The sequence below is a fragment of the Rutidosis leptorrhynchoides genome, chromosome 6, assembly GCF_046630445.1.
Source record: "Rutidosis leptorrhynchoides isolate AG116_Rl617_1_P2 chromosome 6, CSIRO_AGI_Rlap_v1, whole genome shotgun sequence".
Lineage (NCBI taxonomy): Eukaryota > Viridiplantae > Streptophyta > Magnoliopsida > Asterales > Asteraceae > Rutidosis > Rutidosis leptorrhynchoides.
In genome coordinates this window covers 57906291-57920089 of record NC_092338.1, presented here as the reverse complement: position 1 = coordinate 57920089, position 13799 = coordinate 57906291, and the positions used below count along the sequence as shown (strand labels likewise).

General features: G+C 35.5%; 2 protein-coding genes across 2 annotated transcripts; both read right to left on the bottom strand.

Moving 5' to 3' along the window:
• Positions 1 to 440: 440 nt before the first annotated feature.
• Positions 441 to 5325, bottom strand: LOC139855559 (uncharacterized). The gene is made up of 7 exons (XM_071844796.1): positions 4947 to 5325; positions 4676 to 4717; positions 3897 to 3979; positions 3692 to 3793; positions 3380 to 3594; positions 3060 to 3154; positions 441 to 896 (listed from the first exon to the last, which is right to left on the bottom strand). Exons 1-7 carry the CDS (start codon positions 5086 to 5088, stop codon positions 628 to 630), a joined length of 948 nt encoding a protein of 315 aa, XP_071700897.1. The 5' UTR covers positions 5089 to 5325; the 3' UTR covers positions 441 to 627.
• A 1067-nt stretch (positions 5326 to 6392) lies between these two features.
• LOC139855758 (ARF guanine-nucleotide exchange factor GNOM-like) lies at positions 6393 to 11906 on the bottom strand. Its single transcript, XM_071845007.1, has 4 exons — positions 11695 to 11906; positions 10017 to 11595; positions 9070 to 9906; positions 6393 to 8652 (listed from the first exon to the last, which is right to left on the bottom strand). Exons 1-4 carry the CDS (start codon positions 11870 to 11872, stop codon positions 6963 to 6965), a joined length of 4284 nt encoding a protein of 1427 aa, XP_071701108.1. The 5' UTR covers positions 11873 to 11906; the 3' UTR covers positions 6393 to 6962.
• Positions 11907 to 13799: the final 1893 nt, after the last annotated feature.

Below are 13799 nucleotides of genomic sequence, written 5' to 3'. Positions count from 1 at the left end.
GATGAGGTTCACACAATGTGAAGGACCCACCACATTTTCATCCTATAACACATGTCCAGTGAAAACCTGTTCAACTTGAATCCAGACCACGTATTTCAAGGGAAGTAAAACCCATGAGTGAGAATCGAAATCGGGTCACGTTCTTCGATTCACTACTTTTATTACCAATCAACCAAAGGCTCTATGGTTATGAACTGCATATCTTAGTTGCAAGCTTGATTTGTTTATTTTTGCACTCTTAACTCACAGAAATATTATGTTGCAGCCCATTATAAAATTTCAAATATACCGTAATAATCTTATTCAAATATTTTTTTTAATTAAATTACAAGTTCTAAACAATCGGATGAAATATGGGACAAATCATGAACATATAACTAAGTACCTGCATATAATTCTGACTTTATTATACATTACCAGAATAAGAAAAAATATGTTGAATCAGTCAATTTTTACTACATCAAATTAAGTAACCAACCATTGAAATAATGTTACAAAAAAAGGAGTCAAATGAAATAAAATATTCAATTGAATCACTTAAAACTTGCAAATACCACTGCATTGATACCTGCTAATGACATGAAACCTTGAAAGAAACACATAGCAAATAACTTGAACAATAAAACATCAAGAAACTGTGGATGTTTCATCCTGAAGAGGTGGCGGATCAAGCAATCGAACTGATCTTGGAAGCATGAATTCAGCAAAGATTGGATAATGAGAAGACGGGTACTGACCATCAATGTTATCGTTCACGACTTCACATGAAACGGGCACTAGTGATCTCCCTCGGAACAAGATCCAGTCAACGTGCAAATCTTGAGTTTGGCGATCCCAGCACAGGCAAAATGCACGAAAAATCAACTTAAAAAACTCAAGAGCTCCTTGTTTGTTACCTTCAATCACACAAAAAAGATAAATCTAAAAGATTGAACGACCTAACATAGATTTTATCCAGATAATTAAGAGATACGGATGAGGTTTCGCTGTCCAGGTTACTTGGAGAGAGAATTTCCTGGCCACCCCAAGATGTGCAACTAGTGAAAGGGGCGGAAATGAAGAGGTTGCATTTATTCGTTTCGAACCTAGTGGGATTTTTTTTTTAATGCAAAAAATTTGGGTTTTTCCGTTTCGAACCTAGCGGAATTTTTTTTGGCAGAAAGTCTTCATATTTTGCCGCCCCCAAGGTCTCAAGATTGTGCCTCAAATCCTTCAAATTTTGCCTAAAAACCTTCAAATTTTGTCCAAAAACCTTCAAATTTTGTAAAAAAAAACTTCAAATTTTGCCTAAAAACCTCCAAATTTTGCCCCAAAAAAAATTGCTATGCTTTTAAAAAGAATTTCGCCCCCAGTGAAAGAAAAAAGTGTCTATTTCCGCCACTGACTAGTGAGGTTCAAGCCCGGGACCTCTTGTGTGTGCTCAGTTCATACAAGATTAATTAATTTAAGCTAAATTTAGTAAGGGTATAAGGTTGATTTATTCTCATAACTAGGCTAAGAAGGTGCTTGGATGAGCCCTTTCAAATAGACCAAATCGTTGCGGGACTAATTAGAGACCAAAACTTTGAAGCTCGATTCCAATGCTCGAAAACCATTGCAACGAACATTGATGGGGGATAATTTCCACTATCTAAATAATGAAGACCAAATTCGATAAGATCTTGGACTATGTAATAACAAATGATTGACCGATTCAATCGGATAGCACCACCACCCACATCGCATTTCGTTAGTACCTAAAGGAATGTGCCTATATAAAAACAATTGTTTTACCGAAACCGCCTCCTGAATTGCGAGCCAGTGAAAAATAGCCATCTTTGAAGGAATGGATTTATTTCAAATCTTTGAGGCATAACTCGGAACCGACTACTAATTTGAAATTAACAAACGCTTCAGAACTCATCATTTGTAAATAAAAGATTATAAATAGAGCTAACATATACACATTGAACGGTCACGCGTTAATTCTTTCTTTTATCAATACTAGATTCCGATTTCACATAATTTTCTTCAATCCCTCAAAATCAAACCCTTTTCGTTGCTAAATTGATTACCATTTACCGTCTTTCTTATTATTCATAAGAAATTGTTATTGTTTGATAAATCGGACCAGTCATCGCGATCTTGATTCTTTTGTTTGATTTGATTCATCCAGTAACAATTTTTTATGAACAATAGGAAAGAAGGTAAGCGGTATTCAATTTAGCAACGAAAAGGGTTTGATTTTGAGGGATTAAATATAATATGTGAAATCAAAATATGGTATTGATAAAAGAAAGAATTAAGGTGTTACCGTTTAATGTGTATATGTTAGCTTTATTTATAATGTCTGACTTATAAAATGAGAAGGTATGAAGCGTTTGTTAATTTCAAATGAGTCGATTCCGAGTTAGGCCTCAAAGACTTGAAATAATCAATTCCTTCAATATGGTTATTTTTCAATGGCTCGCGATACATGAGGCGATTCCGGTAAAACAAGTGCTTTTATATGGGCACATTCCTTTAAGTACTAGCGAAATGCGATGTAGGTGGTGCTCGGACCCGATTGAATCGGTCAATCATTTGTTATTACATTATCCAAGATCTTATCAAATTTGATCGTCATTATTTAGATGGTGGAAAATATCATTTAACACACCTACATCATTGTATTAATTCTCGTTGGAATGGTTTTCGAGCATAGGAATCGAAGCTTCAAAGTTTTGGTCTCTAATTAGTCCGGCTCGTTAAGGATATACAAGATGGCCTAAGCCGACTCATTGTGGATATACCAAGATGGCCTAAGCTAGTGTCGGCCATATGTATACATTATATTATAATTATAATTATATTACAATTAATAATTATAAATATAATTATAATCATAATTATAATCATAAGAATGGGTATAGGCAAACATTAAAAACTTATTGTTGATCCGATAATGAGTAAAAAAACAAATTCAAACAACCGTTGGGAAGGAAGTATCTAACGCTTCACCAAATTGTTACTTCGGGTCTTACAGTCGTACAAATAATTGAATTGGGACCGTTTTTACTTACAAAAATAAAACCACGTACCTTTGAATCCATGATACGTGCGTATAAGAGACACATTTTTCCTCAACCGAGCGTTGGGCCACGCATCTCTCATATCACCTACAACACCGTGTTCTCTGAAAAGCAAGTAATGTAAACAAAAAATTCAGTACTTTATCAAATGATATATTAAGAAACTGAAGATAAATCTGTTTTTAATTTCCTTGAAAAGTATACCACTCATTGGTATCATGTTGTTGTTGTCAACAACTTTTAACAAAATTTAAATCATTTACACCGGTTTTAAAGCACTAAAACAGGACAAGTCAACCTTAAAGTCAAACTTTTTTTTTTTAAACTACCTTGATCTCCCAAGAAGAAAACGTCCGGTGGTGGATTCTTTTTGTGTATTAAAACCTCCACAATATACAACTGGCAAACTAGGAGGCAATGAAGCGATATGCTGCCACGTCAGCAACGCACTTCGTCTGCGAGCACGAGGACTGAACTCGTCCATGTTTGTGTTTACTATTTGGAATGAAAAACCAGGTGCCTCAACTCCTTTCAGTTGAAACGTGTAGAGATTTGTTAAAGAAACGTAACTGGACAATAAAATGCCAAAAAACAAAAAATATACTTAAATATTTTTAAGAAGTAATGTTTAAAAAGGATATTGCCCATGTAGCAATACATGGAGATTCACTTCCCCATGACATGCTTCCAGGAACAGAAGGAGATTCAGATAGCCAAAATGTTCCGCCTTCTAATAATTCCACCTTTATTTTTTTAGAAAAAAGAAAAAAATAGGGGATTAATCAGATAGCTGTAAGCAAGATAACAGATATAAGCCGTTTCCAATATGAGTACGCAAAGTATTACCTTTTCCTTTTCATAGAAAATGGTGCAACATTGATCTGCAACATCTTCAGATCCTTTCCTTGAAATCCCAAATTGTTCATAACCTGGTGTATTTAACAAAATTAATTAAGTTTTAGCGATGTAAAAAAACGAAAAATTCTATTTTGGGTTGTCTCGGGAAAGGACACAATTCTCCAGTTTAAAAATGCTTTCCAAATTTACCTATTATCAACTATTATAAGATAATGGCACGATGGACTGTATTCACAAGTCTTTCGACTTATCTCTTATCAAGGTAATTTTAGTTATTCGGTCATCAACCAAACTTATCAAAGACTTCTATCAGACTGTGTATCAAATCAAATGGTGCAAAACAATTCCCTATTTCATATGTCCTCTTAAGATTGCAACTACTATTCGAAAGATTTCAAGTTTCTATCACTTATTGGCTTATTATCATTAATGGAGAATGCAGATTATTGATGCAAAAACTAGACAATTCGACCTCGATTAGCAATTGTGTTATAGTGCAGAATTGACATAAACCTAACCATCATCCATTTGCTAATCAAGGTCCACTTGGAAAATTAGTAAACTATAACGATATCCTGAATTCGATAAACCAAAATCGACATACTTTCAAGCAACCATCAAAATCACTTCAAAATGTACTTACAGAATTACAATTAAGACTTCACATTCAGTTATACTAGTAGCATAAACTTACAAAAAAAGTGATCAATTATTAAAAAAATAATAAACTTTATATAAAACAGTAAAAATTCAACCAAAAGCATTACCTGGCAAGCATTGTTGAAGATAGTCCAATTGAGACTTCACACCTATAGACACATAAACAAATCATTAAAGTTGCCATCTTTCAGTAGCAAAAAAACAAATTAAATCACTAAATATTAACATAATCTATATAGATATAAACCCATCTCAAAAAGCACAAATTAATCAAGACCCATAACCATTTCCAGAATAAAATAAATCAAGCATATTAGTATATTCCTTGAAGATCTACAAAAATACATTTAAAAAAAATAAGAAAATAATAATAATCACCTTGTTGAGTACAAAGAATCATTGGGGAGTAACTAGTGATAACACTAATACACAAATCTTTCCTTTTTTCCCAACAATTTTGACCATCTTCTGGTTGATCTTCAAGAAGATTGAATGTTAAAACTGTTAGTGAAACACTCATTTTTGTTACTGAATCCAAACAAAAACCTAGTTTTATTTTGCTCAAGTTCAGATCTTTAACCCCGTTACATGATGGTTGATCAAAGTTACATAATCTAGAAATCAAAGAACAAAGATTGCAGAGAATGAAAATTTGATAGTGTAAATAAAAGATGCTACAGCTGGAGCTCAAAGCAGCTTGTGATTGTGTGGGGATTCGGGTTTTAAATTTTATTAAATTAAAATTAATTAATTAGAATTTCGTTTTTAAAATTCTTTCATTTGTTTCCAGAAGTCGCATTATTTATGTTGTTAATTAATTGATAATTGATTTAAGTACGAGTATTTAACGGTTTAAGTTGTATATAAAATAAAGACGTGTCAATTAAATATTATGTGTGTCATTTGATTATTATTGTGTCATTATACACAGAAAAAAACTAGTGTTATCGATTTTAAATCATGAGTATTAAAAATGAATGTGCATCGCACGTATCATAAACAAGAACTATTTCAATTGATAAAAATAATAAATATAAACCAATATAAGTGTTTGAATTGACTTATTAAATCGATGATTTATTGAAATTTAAGAATTCAGTCAGAGATATCGAGATATAAGTTAATCGGCTATTGAAGCTCGATATATCAAAATGATGAGCTCTAAACCAAAAGTATATACATTTCTAAACTTTTGCATTTTAATAATTTGATACTCAAAGGTAAGTAAATTCGAACACCGGTAACTTGATATTTTTATATTCATTCATTGTTGTGAAAAAAAATGCAACCAAGAAAGAAAAAAGGGCAAAGAGTGACAACAAAGAAAGTGGTAAGGCATCAGTTTTAGATATCGGCATGTAAAGGTTTGATTTCGAATTATTGGTATCTCACCGCATAAGTGTTAGGGATGATGTAATTCATTAGCGCTTTTCAGAGGATATCTGTGTGCTCTCTCGTATTTAGTCTTTTTCAACGTCAACCTCAAAATACGAAAAGACCGACCATATTCTTGTACTTAGTCGTCTTTTACGAGTCTGAAAAGCTTTGTTCACCCTAGATGATTGTGTTTTGTGTTGGGTGAACTGTGACCTACTCGTAAAATAAAATTTTAACAAAATAATCTAGAGCTTATTTACCCGAATATTAGATGGGTTTAAAATCAAGCAATTTTTTTTAGTTGCTACACCATGTTTTAACATTTTTTTTACCAATCACTTGTAAAAAAAAAAGCAATAATTTCTTTACAAATACAAAATTAATAACTAGATTCATTAATATGTTTTTTTTATTTTTTAAATTCAATCTTATAACATGTATCCCCATTAACAAAAGCGTTAGAATTAAAAAATTTATAAAGTGAACATATTATTTTACATATTTCAGTAACAAACACTCAACAATAGTCAACATTCAAGTTGCAAAACACATTCTTTACATGATGCAACGAATTAACACTTAACTTACGGATACTGACAACATAAAAGCCATGACTTTAAACCTCAATCTCCTTTTCGTCTTCGGGTAACTAACTGGTTTCAATCATCACTCATTTTGAGCATCAATCAAGATCAAGATCAAGATTCAAGATACTAAACAAAGCAACATGCTAAAACTAACTATATTACACCACAAACCTCAACGTTGGATTCTCATTTAGACACCTCTTCAGTTCTAGACACAAACTCAGACGAATAGCTAATTTTCAATGCGAAACAGACTATACTCAAATATCTGTAGCCAATAAGAAAATATTATTACATACCAACACGAAAATGCTCCTTGTTAGCAGTATTTCACTCAGTTAACACATCTGTAGGATCTTCAATTAGTATACAGTTGCCACTGACCCAGTAAGAATCACTTGAGATTTTTCATATTCTGTACAAACCCTCATCAGCCTGTTTCTTGTGGGCCCGATTCATTATCACCCGACACCGTAGAATCTTGATCTGGGAAAACTTCTAATTGAAGAGACGGAGCAATGTTATTCACATGCAACCAAGTGAGTTCCCATAAACTATCTCCACCAAGCGCGTTTCTTTGTACCAAAACTCCGCTATTTTTCATAACAATCAGTGTGTTTTTCAACAGCTCGGGAACCAACTCTTGAAGTTTTTCATTTTTCTTACCTCTGACTTTGACTTTTAAGTATTTTTCCATCCGACTTAAAACACCCAACCATAGTTTACAGAAAGTAGTTACCTGTGAAAGTTCAGGAAGCAGCTGTAAAAACACTTTTGAAAGAAGCTTTAGAGCCAAAACAAGTGTTCCTTCCATATTTCTGAAGTCTTTTTGAGAGTGTCCTTGCGAAATTTCTAGTAAATCATCAAGAACTGTAAATATAACCATCTCAAAACACTGTAACCAGAGACTAGGCTGGATGTTGACCTGGTCAACCCCGGTCAAACACATTTGTAACGATAAAAGAGCATGGTTCCTCACATCTTCTCTCTGATCCAAACAAACTTTTCTTAAACCTTGCACAAGTCTGAGCCACATGTCTCCGATATCTTGACACATTTTTGCAGCCTCTAACTCTCCCATTTCTTCTCGGGCTTCTAGGGCCCACTGAGTTAAGCAACTGATGGACCCTGACATTAGGTCTAGTGCACGCACAGACCGGTCAGCATGGGCAACGCGTGACTCAGCAAATTGCCTTGCTGCATCTACACATGTGGTGAAATTGGCTGGCATTAAGTTGATCCCGTCAGACATGATGAACAGAAGAGCATCGAACCCGACTTCGGAAGCTTCCGGGTGCCTGGCTGTGATAGAGAGTAATGACGTAATTGTCCTCCACCCGAGTTGGGATCGAATGTGAGACGCATTAGCCTTCACCAAACGGCTAACTTCTTGCGTTATTTGCTCACAGTACGCATCCGCAACTCGAGCATCAAGTTTTAAAACAAGCTGCAGTGACCTTAAAAGATCATCTGCCAAATTTTCTTTATAAGGAAGAAGACGTTGGCATATTCTTAGAAGTCCAAACACGGCCTTCTCAACTAGGGCACATGGCATGACAGTTGTCTGGACAATGTTGGCTATGTGTTCATAAACACCCTGCCACAGAATTACAATTCTATCCCTATTGTTTAATGTGATTGCAATCAATAATTCTAGGCAGAAAACAGCAGTATCTTCATCTTCAGGAGAGCTATTACCCTTCTGAGGGCGACCTGCAGCCCAAATGAGTGCCCGAGCAAGGTGTAATAAAGAATCAGCTTGAAGAAACTTGCTCTCAGTAAAAATACTATCGATGTGACACTTTTGAATTGTTTGAAGAGTCCGTTGATGAGCAGCAAGTTGTTGCTCCGTGGGTTGGAGTCTTGGTTCCTCTGTGTCAAGAGACAAAAGTTGACTGAACCGGCCCATTAACCCAGAAGACCGCCTTGGAGTCCCGACAGGTGGCATGTGAGCAGAGGATAAAGAATTTGTTAATGGCTTTCCCTGTCCAGGTTCAGAAGAAAGCTCTGAATCATCAGCTGCATCACTAGCAACTCGAGCTGGAAGAAGACCAAGCTTGTGCAACTTCAGAATGCAATCAAGAATATTCCTCCAGCCCGCCCGAATGAAGTCACCATACCTATTTATAGTTTAAAAACATCTACATCTTAAGCAAGCAATATAACGTACCAGAGGCAGTTTAACTTCCGTTTACTTATGGGTCAATTTGAGTTGTGTAATTTCAAACAGGTCATTCAAAAGCTTTAGCTATAACAAGAACAGGTCAAACAGGTTGAAGTTCGCCCAAGTCTTTTCTGTGCATAAAATAAAAACCACCCTGTATTGTTTTATTCAAAGATTCATATCATTTTTGAAGTTATACTTTTCTAATAATCATAATTCACATAATGATTATTAAAACATTATAAAAAAGGACAAATAGTGAATGTGGGTCAACCCAACCTGTCCTGGCCCATTTAAACAAGGCATTAAAAAACCCATTTAACCCGAACTCATTATGACCGATTAGAATAAACCATAAGAAAATCATCATCACCTGTTGGCGATGGTGAAAACTGTTATAGTTGCCATTCTCGCTTTTGCATCATCACCGAAGGCTAGAACTGGTTCCTCGACAGAGGAGGAGTTCAAAAGGGTTGTGAACTTGCAGAGAGAAACAACGAGATCATCAAGAACATCTTCAAGATGATGGCAGGCTGAAATTTTTGCAACGGCTAAGAATCCATCGATGCAGGTTGTAAATACATCTTCCAGCTCAGCATGATCAAACACCACAGAGATGGCAGCAATTGTGGGACCAGACATCACAGCAAACATATCACGGTCCAGATGACTCCTTGAATCTGATAAGATGAATGGTGCGGTTTTCTTACACTTGTGCATTAAATCAATCCAACGGCTAGGATTCATTTCAGGAAAAGCAGCACTTTGATCAGGGATTGTGCGTATCTCATTTTTGCAAATTGAATCATAGAGTTCAGACAAGAATTCACGAGGCAGATCGTTTCCACCATTGATGTGTCGGTTATTTCGTATGAAATCCTCCTCTGTCATCTTCTTTTTAACTTGAACGTTATGCTGATCAGTATTGAGCATAATTATTGAATATGACAACAAAAGAGCGGCATCTTTGTTAGCTAGAATCTGCGGTGATTGTTCATAGTATCTCTCAGAAAATGCTTCTAGAACTCTCTGTATCTTTTGTGATTCCCCTGGAAGCCTAAATGTCTCTAGAAAAAGCCGTAATGCAGTATCCAGATTCATGTCTTGAAAATCAAAAGTTCCAGCAAATTCATGAAGAACTTGAACACAAAACTCATCATGATTACCCAAAAAATCACCAACAAGGTTCTTATCCAAGCCAGCAGTATACCTGAAGTTAATCAAGGTAATTGTATTGTGTTATTGTGTGTAAAAAAGAGTTATATATAGAATACCTAGTTACATAATATAACCCTACACTTTAACTATCTTGTATAATACCTGAAGAAGCAAGCAACACTCTGTGGGTCAAGTTTATCAGGTAAAAGATGTGTTCCTTGAAGAAACTCAAGTCCTTTTTTGGGATCTCTGTTAAAATGATCAGCTCCAATCATCAGCCTCTTTTTTATGTATTTTCTCCTGCGCACAAATGGGACCCACTGATCGGGGTCACTATAGTTGTCACACTTAACCATCCAAAATGGTGTATACTCTTCGAGATTAACCGGAGCTAATTCTGAGCTAACAGGTGCATTGCTTATTCTCTCAGCCATCCCCTGAATCACAGCAATTAAACCGTCTAAAGCGAGAATATGCATTGCAGATAACGGGCAGTTAACAGGGAATGCACTTTTGGATAACAAACTTGCAAGCTCTTCAAATATATTGCTGCATGTTATATCACAATCTAGATTGGCATACATCTCCACCATGAAAGATTTCAGTCTACAAAAGTCAACAAGTGCCTCCATAGCAACCTCTTGTTGCTGGTAAGAAGCGCCATATCTGCTTTGTGAAAGCCTTAAAATCACACACGAAAAGAAAGCTTCAAGTTGTAGCTTAAGCTCAGTGCGCAAGTGATGATATAGGTTTAAGACAATGCTGCATATCATCGAAAGAATCAGAGGGCTTGTCGACAAACCAAATTGCATTAGGTTACGGAACAGCTCATCTTGCACCAAACTTAATAATCTTGGGTGGCGGCGTATGGCGGTGCCCCCTAATTCAATTGCTGAATTGATCAACCCTAATGCAAAAAGGGGCACATCTTCATCAAAAGCTATGGTGTTTGCTCTTGGTCCTATTGCCATGTGTTCAACAACATTTAGTAATGAACATAAAAAGTGGAATATTTCCACCATGCAAGGCACCCCATATGGTTCTGTCATCAAATTTAGATCATAAGAAACTGTATCCTTTCCGTTACCGGGGACCACTATATTTTCATCCATTGGGACTGCATTTGATACAAAATTTGCAGAAGATGAACTGGAGTCAAGTTCAGAACCACCATTACCATTTTCTAAATGTTTACCCCCAAAAGAATAATCTGTAACCTCTTGTCTGGCAACATCAGGAAGGTGTGAAAAAATACATTTAACAAGTTCATGCATAGTATAACGAGCCATTCTTTGCAGCAACTCACTTTTTGTCCCAGATTGATGTACTACGCGAAAACACGTGTTTACAATGGTACAAACATGTTGATTACTTAGCATAACTGATGCTTTGCTTTTCATGCAAGCAAGTAGAACTTGTAGGATCTTCATGAGAACTACTTCTTCGGATGCAGGATCAGTGACCTCAAATCTGCAACTTGTTACAGCATCAACTACCAAGTGCATTGCATCCTCAACATTAGCAGTGTTGAGATCAAGCACATCAAGGGTCAGGATCTTATGAAGAGACGACAAAGCAACGCCTGTGATTGGTGCACCAGTTTCATCCGATCGAATCACATCTAAAAATGGCTGTAGATAAACAGCTGGATTGACAGTATGCCATGGATGCTGCCATGAAAATATTTGCCTCCGTAATGCCTTTAGAGATTGAATGAGGGTGTGCTCAAGCTGATCATCACCTGACATGTATCATTTGTAACTTCATTAGCTCTTCTGATCTATTTTAATTTAAATTATGTTTTTTGCCAAAAAAAAAAAAAATTTGAAAAAAAAATCACCTGACATGTAACGACCTCCCCATCTTACGTTTCGTCTCATGACAGCTAACACAGCACCAATTTCGGAGTTAATCATGCATCCCAAAGCCGCTTTATCCCTGTAAGGAACAGTACTCTCATACTCTTCTGGTTCTTCTTCGATTGCCTTGATTCCAGGTTGCAGCTTTAATCGCCCCATTTTTAGATTATCTGCAACCTGACTAAATCCCAACTTTCACACCCTATAAAGAGCCAACTGGCTAAGCATATTAGTCAAACCAATAAGTTGACTGAAATTAAGAAAATGGCATGAAACTTACAACTTTATGGGGGCTAGGTTTAGCAGTTACGATGTTCTAAGAATGAAATCATTACTAGTCGATCCTTTCCAAATATAACTGTTAATACTTAAAATTCTAAGTATTTATACCCCTCTACATGGTTTATATGCCTTTGTATCTATGTATATGTTTTTAGGCTATATATATGTACCGATGTATATGTTTGTATCTATATATATATGTATCTATGTATCTAAGTGCATGTATTGGTGTATGTAGGTTTGTCTGTCTTGTATCTGTACCTAGGTATATATATCTACGAATGTATCTATATGTATTTATGTTTAAGCATGAGTTTGTTTTTTTTTTTTTTTCATGCTTTCGTGTGGTATATATATATCGATGTGTGTGTCTGTGTGGGTGCGTATATATATATGTATATGTATATGTATATGTATATGTATATGTATATGTATATGTATATGTATATGTATATGTATATATATATATTTTGTTTGTCTGTATGTCTACCTGAAATTAAATGGTTATGTGCACTATTTTATTCATACTCTTTGCCCTACTGTTGTGCATTACTGCTATATGTGTCCCCTTTATGGTTACTGTGTATGGTTGCTTCTTGCTAGGCGCTCATTACTCGTACAGGTACGTATCATTTGCCCTCTCTATTTCGTTCTTATGAGCTCTTCGGGCCGGAGGTCCTTTAGGAAGCAATCTCTTTTGCGCTAGAGTAGAGGGAGGGACGACCTTATCTAGGCGCGGGTTCTATACCCGCGGGTGGAGTAGTGACTTCCTTTTAATCTAGGGTACGAGGAATGATTGTCTACACTCACCTCCCCCATACCCCACTTTCGTTGGATTGGGTATTGTTGTTGTTGTTGTTGTTGTTGTGTCTAATCTCTATCCCAAAAAATTGCAAAATTTCATTAGAGTCTTTACACTATTGATTTTCACCCGAGATTTACTCTAATTAAGAATCAAACTATCATTCTTTTCTCATGATACATGGTATTTTAGACTTTTGACGATTATCAACCACTTTCGGCACGTATTATTTATTCTAGTTTTTGTAGGATTGAAAGCAATTGATGTTTGGTGCTTTTTACTAAAGAGTTGTTATACAAGAAAAGGGACAATTTATAACCATCAATTATTCAATTTTACTTACTACATGGGGAGTTCAGATTTGCAACTAAGGACAATGAGCAACAAAATAATATATGTAGTGCACTAAATGAGATTTACAACTTGATATAGAATGCAGCAAAAATGCCCCTTGAATCATGAATATGTAACCATAATTGGCACAAATGATCCTAAACCAAAGATACACTGCAGATTCAATACAAAATACAACCAAAGATGTGAAATGAAACCCAAACTCTTTCATCTAAAATATCGTGAAGGGTTCCACTATGCTACAAGGACTTGATATAGAAATTCCTCTATTGGAAATGATTAAGTCCCTTAAAGTGTCTCTCTCTTTAAAACCTAACCTTTCTTACTATATTGATATCGAATTATCGATTAAGCAGATAGCATCTCCATTCAGGCGCTATAAGACTATAATGTTACTTCACCTTTAGAATAAATGGATCTATACCTATTCTAGTCTAATACATTGTAGCACCGATTATTTTTTGCAAGATAATCTAAGACGGTAACAACTTATGAACAAAATGACTCACGTGTGGCAGCAAATGCAGTAAGCTAGTTTAAATGGTATAACATTCAGCTAATCAGAAAGACTACAGGTCTCGCCTCGGTCAGTGAACATCAATCAAACGAAAGACACAATTTAGTCAGCAAGCTGCTAGCACCATTAAT